Here is a 7,652-nt window from a genome sequence, read left to right on the forward strand (position 1 = left end):
GCTGATCCTGCATTGAGCAGGAGGTTGGGCTAGATGGCCTGTGTGGCCCCTTCTAAATGTTGGCTGAACCACTCTGCTGTGGGCTATGAGAAAGGACATGGGTTACAACCAGCGCCTTGAGTTGTGGCCGGGAGGGAACAGAGAGACAGAGCAGCCACTAGAGCACTGTGGTAATGTGCCATAAGTGGCTCAAGCTAGATGGGTAGACAGCATGAGCCCAAAGGATCTCTGATGCACTTGCACTGTTGGAAGTGCCTTTTGGCTGAACGAGGCAGCCACTGTCTTGAAAACAACAAGGGCTTTATCTCAAAAGCCAACGGAGCTTGACAATTCTAAAGGAGAATTGTCCATTTAAAGGAGAGGATGCGGGAAGACGGGGAAGCAGCAGAGGAAGAGAAAAAGGAGAGCACTAAAATCGAAAGAGACAATAAAGAGCCAAAGCTTTTCCACAGCTGCCATTAATAATGTATTTCCGATATATTGCACTGTTGTATAAATGGTCGCCGGTTTCCCCTTCTCTTTGTGGGAAGAGGCGCTAAAAATCAATACTCATCCCAGTTGTAAAAATTGGTTTTCTACAGTGTGTTCCCCCCCCCCTCCTTTTTGGGCTTTTTCCTTGAGCACAATCTTGCTCTTGGTGCAAAGGTTCTGAAGTCTCAAATACAAGGATTCTCCTTTAATTTAAAGAGAGACGGGGTTTAGCTCTCCTACATGGGAGGGAGGGACACAGAACTCAGACTCACTGCCATCAATGAGGGAACGTTTGCTTCACAAGCAGTGAGGCTGCTACGTAAAGGGTGGAGGAGGAATAAGGCAGCATTGGGTAAAGCTGGCCATGAAAGCAAAAGTGCTGAACAACATCCCAAATTCTGCACCAAGAAACAATACCAATTCTGCAACTTGCTATAACACTGGATAATGGATTCTGCTTGGAGAGGTTCTGTGGCTCAGTGGTAGAGCAGCTGCTTGGCATGCGGAAGGTCCCAGGTTCAATCCCTGGCATCTCCAGTTCAAAGGGCCAGGCAGTAGGTGACCTCTGCCTGAGACCCTGGAGAGCTGCTGCCAGTCTGAGTGGACAATACGGACCTTGATAGACCAAGAATCTGATTCAGTACAAGGCAGCTTCATGTGCAGGTTCACGTGTTCTCCTGTTGATCAACACATGAATGATGCAGGTCCAGCAGCTGGTGTGGTGCGGTGTGGTATCGTGGTTAGGGTGCTTTCATGTGCATGCTTATACCCAAGATACAGCTTTGTTGGTCTTAAAGGAGCCACTGGACTCAAAATTTGTTTTGCCTAGTGGGGCCATTGTAATTATCTGTTTAGATAATCCATACCCTGCTTTCCTCCTTAACAGCAAACCAAAGCAAATTACAATATTGTTCTCCCTTCCTCTCTTTCGTCCTCAGAACAACCGCTCTGTGAAATAGGTCAGCCCAAGAGAGGGCACCTGGCTCAAGATCACCCAGGGAGCTTCCATGGTAGAATAGGAATTTGAGTCTCGCAAATCCTACTCCGATATATGAACCATGACATCATGGATATCGAGGAAGCTCCTTTGAGAGAAGAAGAACGAGAAGAGGAGGAGGAGATTGGCTCTATACTCCACCCTTCACTACCTGAAGGAGTCTCAGAGTGGATTACAATCTCCTTTCCCTTCCCCTCCCCACAACAGACACCCTGTGAGGTAGGTGGGGCTCAGAGAGCTCTCCCGAGAACTGTCCTTGAGAGAACAGCTCTGAAAGAACCTATGACTGGCCCAAGGTCACACCAGCAGCTACATGTGGAGGAGTGGGGAATCAAACCCGGTTCTCCCAGATTAGCGTCCGCAATGCCAAACCACCTCTGGACACTCATTGAAAGCTCCATGGGGTCGCCATAAGTCAGCTGCAACCTGATGGCACTTTCCACCCCCACTATCCCCACCTAACAATTCAGTGCTACGAGACCCTCTGCTGGCCATGCATTTGGATTAATTTGGTTCCTTGAATCGAGTTTGCTGTCTCTTATGTTTACTGGGCTCTTCTGATCCTTTTTAGCACTCCTAACTGGTTTCCAGTCACTGATACATCAGAATGCTGTCCAGCCTGCCAATCAAGATCCTCCTCCCAAGCCCTGTTCTCCGTAACCCACCCTGCAGAGGTGGGGGGTGGGGATGGCACCTTTTCAGTGGTGGCACCTTGCCTTTGGAATGCCCTCCCCTTGAAGGCTCACATGACCTACCTTACTGCGGGTTTTAGGCCAAAGTACTTATTTCTACTTAGGCTTTTAAGTGAGTGGTTACATCTTTTAAAGGAGCTGCGGTGGCTCAAGTGGTTAAGATGCTGAACTACAGGCTGTGGAAGGTCGGTAGTTCAGCAGTTCGAGACCCGGGTGCCGCATGACGGAGTGAGCTCCCATCTCTAGTTCCAGCTCCTGCCAACCTAGCAGTTCGAAAGCAAGACATTGCAAGTAGATAAATAGGGACCACTTCGGTGGGAAGGTAACAGCGTTCCGTGCACCTTGGTGTTTAGTCATGCCGGCCACATGACCACGGAAATGTCTTCGGACAGCGCTGGCTCTTTGGCTTTGAAATGGAGATGAGCACCGCAACCCTAGAATCGGACTCGACTGGCTTTCGAGCAAGGGAACCTTTACCTTTTACATCTTTTAAAGCTGTTTTTGTGGATATCATTTTCGGCTATTGAATGCTGTGTTATGCTGTTATTATATGGGGTTTTTTTTAAAAAAAAGGTGCCCAGAGCAGACCCAGGGAATTACAGGACACTTAGGCCTACAACTTTTCCTGGGAAGTTAGTAGGTACAATGATCAAGCAGGCTTTGTTTCTTAGGGAAAATCAGCCTGGCTTCTTCAAAGAGAGGTCCTACTTCACCGACTTATTGGAGTTCTTTGAGCTGGTTACCAAGTCAGTGGATAAGGGTGATCCAGCTTTACTTTACTTTATTTTACATTCTAATCATTACATAATTTGGACTTCCAAAAGGCTTTTGACAAGGCACCTCACCAAAGACTCCTGAGTAAGCTTAAGAGTTATGAGATGCCAGGACAGGTCCTCTTAGGGATTAAAGGCTGGTTAAACGGCAGGAAGGAGAGAGTAGGAACAAATGTTCTTACAATGGAGGAAAGTGAGCTGTGGGGGTCCCAAAAGGACTGGTATTGGGGGCGGTGCTGTTTGATTTGTTTATAAACGACTTGGAATTGGGGGTCAGCAGTGTAGTAGCCAAGTTTCCAAATTATTCAGGATGGTGAAAACCACGACAAGTTATGAAGAGTTCCAGGAGGACGTCTCTAAATTGGGTGAGTGAGCAACAACATGGCAAAGTGCAATGCAAGCAATAACAAGCTGATGCATGTCAGAGCAAAAAAAAATCCTAACTCTAAATATATGCCGATTGGTTCTCAGCTGGCTAGGACCAACCCTGAAAAAGATCTTGGGGTTACAGCGGATAGCTCAACGAGAACATGTACTCAGTGTGAGGCAGCAGTGAGAAAGGTGGACTGAATGCTTGGGCTTTATTAAGAAAGGATCTGAAAATGAATGCCAGTGTTGTGATGCACTTGCATAGATTTATGGTGAAGCCTCGACTGGAACACTGTGCAGAGTTCTGATCATCCTATCTCCTAACTGGAGAGCCAGTGTGGTGTAGTGGTTAAGTGTGCGGACTCTAATCTGGGAGAACCGGGTTTGATTCCCCACTCCTCCACTTGCACCTTGGTCAAGCCTGGAGTGAAGGGCAGGGTATAGTCAGAGCTCTCTCAGCCCCACCTACCTCACAGGGTGCCTGTTGTGGGGAGGGGAAGGGAAAGGAGTTTGTAAGCCGCTCTGAGACTCCTTTGGGTAGTGAAGGGCGGGGTATAAATCCAATCTCTTCTTCAAAAAAAAAAGATGTTACAGAACTGGAAAGAGTACAGAAGACGGCTGCCAAGATGACTGAGAGACGTTATGGAGGATTATAAAATTATGTGTGGGATCGAGAAGGCAGACAGAGAGTACTTTTTGACTTATCCCATAACACCAGAACTTGGGGGGCACCCAAGGAAGCTGAAGGGCAATCGATTCAAGACAAACAAAAGTAAGCACTTCTCCCCTCAATAAGTAATTCAATTGTGAAATTCACCACCGGTGGATGTAGTGATGTCTAGTAGTGAATACGGCTTTTAAAAGTGGATTAGCCAGGTTCATGGAGAAGAACTCTATTACCAGCCATGATGACGCAAGGGAACCTCCACATCCAGAGGCAGCAAATCCCTGAATGCTGGTGCTGGGAGACAATATCAGGGTGCGGCTTGGCTTCTGTGTCCTCCAAAGGCTTTTGGTTAGCCACTGTGTGAGACAGGATGCTGGACTGGGTGGGGTGATCCAACAGGGCAATTTTGATGTTCTTATGAAAGATACCAAGGAATACAGTAGCATGTCAGTACCAGCGACTGCTGAGATTCCAGTTCTGAGTCCGCTTTCTAGCTCCTCTAGTTCAGAGGTCAACTGTGAATTCTTGTACATTGGTCGTGAGAGTCGGGCAAGGCCGTGACCAAAGCTGCAAGGAGAAAAAGGTCTTACCTCAGTGGTCGAAAGCACCGTATCCTCATCGAGGCTTAAAACCGCATCAGTGACAATGTTCTCATAGGGCAGGAAACGGCTGCTCATGACCTGCGGGTAGGACAAAGACAGTTGATGAGGAGCTCATCTCTCCAAGGGCGACACAACACCCCTAACCAATCTGTCTCTTCATGGAGGAAAACAGCAACAACACACAGCCTTCCTAATAGCTAGAAAAAAATACAAAAATGTCTGTTCTCATACACATAAAAACCAAAAATATTGCTGCACAAGTTCATATGCTTACAAAACTAACAATAATGATATTTTAATATTTCAGCAAAACAGTAACATCAAAAGACCGAAGTCTTCAAACTGCGGAAGCAAGGACGAACTTTCTCGAGCTTGACAGTCCGTTTCGACCTGAGTCTTTATCAAACGTCAGTTTGTGTTGTTATTTCTTCAAATCATGAGCTTCCAAAATATGTGCATCAATTCAAAAGTGGCTAATAATAGCTCTAGTATATAACAGTTCCATCCAGATATATTATCCGGATGGAACTGTTATATACTAGAGCTATTATTAGCCACTTTTGAATTGATGCACATATTTTGGAAACTCATGATTTGAAGAAATAACAACACAAACTGTTTTGCTGAAATATTAAAATATCATTATTGTTAGTTTTGTAAGCATATGAACTTGTGCAGCAATATTTTTGGTTTTTATGTCATCTAAATTGCTGGGTCCTGGTTACTTTACGCTTGTTCTCATACACAACCAGTGGATTTTGTTGGGGTTTAATACATGTTTTTTCCAGGTATTTCTTGGCCTGAATGCTAAATTATCTACTCATTTACTTTAAGAAAAGTTGCTCCGTGAGAGCTCTTGGGTTCAAACTCCCCTTCCCTGTTTTCTCTGTACTGAATTTTGTCATAGGTGCTGCTTGGTTTATCTTTTCTTTTCTTCGTGTGTTTGTATTTACAACAGGCTTTTTTTTTCTTATTAGGTGTACATATTATATGGGGCTTATATGAGAAAGAGAAGACACAGAGAGAGAGAAAGGTACAGCATGGTAATCAATAACCATGTCACGTATTACACTGTGTACGGTGTTCTTCTTTCCCTTCACAGAAGACGGCATTCTGCACCTTCATCCGAATGGAAAGATTTCTCTGCTCAACTCTAAATGTCGATTTCTACCAGCGTTTCCAGCTTACAACCTTTGATAGAAGCAATTCATCTTTGAACAGCTCAGTTCCCCTTACAAGCAACAAAACAGCCTCATCACAAGAACAAAAAAAAAGAGTGGGGTACAAAATAAACGAGGGCCAATTCCACAGTGCAAAAATTCACATGGCCTAGGAACATCTGTGAAGGATTCGGCGGGAAGCCCACGTGCAGACTGTAACACTCAACAATCACACATATGCACACCTTACAGAATCTGCATATGCACACAACTGTAACTTCCCAGAATGGTTCTAGGTTACAATTATGTGTATGTGGAATTGTCATCTATTAACTATGTGAATGATCTGCACACTTTTCAACACAGTTGTTACTGTAGGCAGATATGTGCCCAACCCATCTGTTGCACTTTCCGAGTGGTGATAACCAACTGGACAACCAACTCTGTGGTTTCTTTCCCCCCCTACTACCATTTCCTCCATATCTTCAAGTTCCCTCTGGTTCAAGCAATCAACATTCTTTTTTGGGGACTTCCTGGTTCCCAGAATACAGATGGAAACAACAGGTGTCAGCCAAATTGGGGTGCATTATTCCCCGCCCCAAGAATGACAGCCAGATTATTGCAGTGGGACTCTTTATGTGAACATCTTTGGACTTCAATTTCTTCTGGCTTACCATTTAGTGACAACTACCATGAAGTGTAGTTCTAGGTGGCTGCTGTTGTGCTACTATCTTATGCAACTGGGAAGGGTCAGTAGTAAAGCACATGTTTTTGAGGCCAGACAACACCAGATACAGTCACCAGCACTTCCCATAAAGGACTCTCCAAATGCTGGGAAAGACCCTTTTCTCCCTGACCACCAGGAGAAACTCCTGCCAGTCATGGTAGATAGTACTGAGGTAGATGGACCAATGGTCTGACTTGATATAAGGCGGCTTCAGATGAGTGCGAAAACTCAAACCATCTGGATGGCGGGATCAATCACATGGTGCTTTCGTGCAGCGCCAACCAACTACCTCCTTACATTTTGGAATCTAATATGGTGCATATGGAGCTCCACGGAAAAGGAGAGTTGCTGCACTCTTGACTAGTGTTCCCCCTAAGCTGAGTTAGTGTGAGCTAGCTCACAGTTTTTTTAGCCTCCAGCTCACACATTTTTGTCTTAGCTCAGGAAGGATGGCTCCAGCAGAAACTAATTTACGCAGTAGCCAAATCACTCGCTCACAACTTTAATGCCAGTAGCTCACAAAGTAGAATTTTTGCTCACAAGACTCCACAGCGTAGAGGGAGCATTGCTCTTGACCACAACGTTAGGAACACAGGAGATTGCTTTGTTGTCTTTTCCGTGGCTATTAGGCACGAGGTATAGATGGAACACTATGCCTAAGGCAGTGATGCTCTGAATTCTTGGTGCTTTAGGGGCAACAGCGGGAGGGCTTCTGGAGTTCTGGCCCTGCTGGTGGACCTCCTGATGGCACCTGGGTTTTGGCCACTGTGGGACACAGAGTGTTGCACTGGATGGGCCACTGGCCTGACCCAACATGGCTTCTCTTATGTTCTTATGTCTCTAAATGGCTCTAGGGCTGGTTCCTACAAATACTTCAGAACTTGACAGGGTGTTTTAATTTCCTCAGGATCTCTGGTATGGAAAATGGGGTGGGATGAAACAGGGAGAGAGAGACACTCACATACGTACAAAATAATGCCCCTAGAGCGGGGCAATCTCTTAACAGAAGCCGCCTATCTTTGTCCTGTAGTAAATCTCCTGATGCTTTTCAACATGTCCAGTATCTGAGGCAGGAACCTATTTTGCCGCCAGCTTAGCAGTAACTTGACTTTTTCCTTGTTAAGCCTACCAAGGGAAAATCTCAAAGGCAAGGGCCATACATTTTAAACAGCTGAAAACTTCACAGCAAAAATT

General features: G+C 45.5%; 1 protein-coding gene across 1 annotated transcript in view; it reads right to left on the minus strand.

Moving 5' to 3' along the window:
* Positions 1 to 7,652, minus strand: part of LOC107113379 (exostosin-1) — a gene marked incomplete at its 5' end in the record, with an annotated part of 62,107 nt that overhangs the window by 18,766 nt on the left and 35,689 nt on the right. The window contains one exon of the mRNA XM_015414703.1: positions 4,560 to 4,649. Within this exon, the coding sequence (XP_015270189.1) occupies positions 4,560 to 4,649 (90 nt within the window). The remainder of the gene's footprint in view (positions 1 to 4,559; positions 4,650 to 7,652) is intronic.

This window comes from Gekko japonicus, unplaced genomic scaffold (genome assembly GCF_001447785.1).
Source record: "Gekko japonicus isolate JY-2015 unplaced genomic scaffold, Gekko_japonicus_V1.1 scaffold1251, whole genome shotgun sequence".
NCBI lineage: Eukaryota > Metazoa > Chordata > Lepidosauria > Squamata > Gekkonidae > Gekko > Gekko japonicus.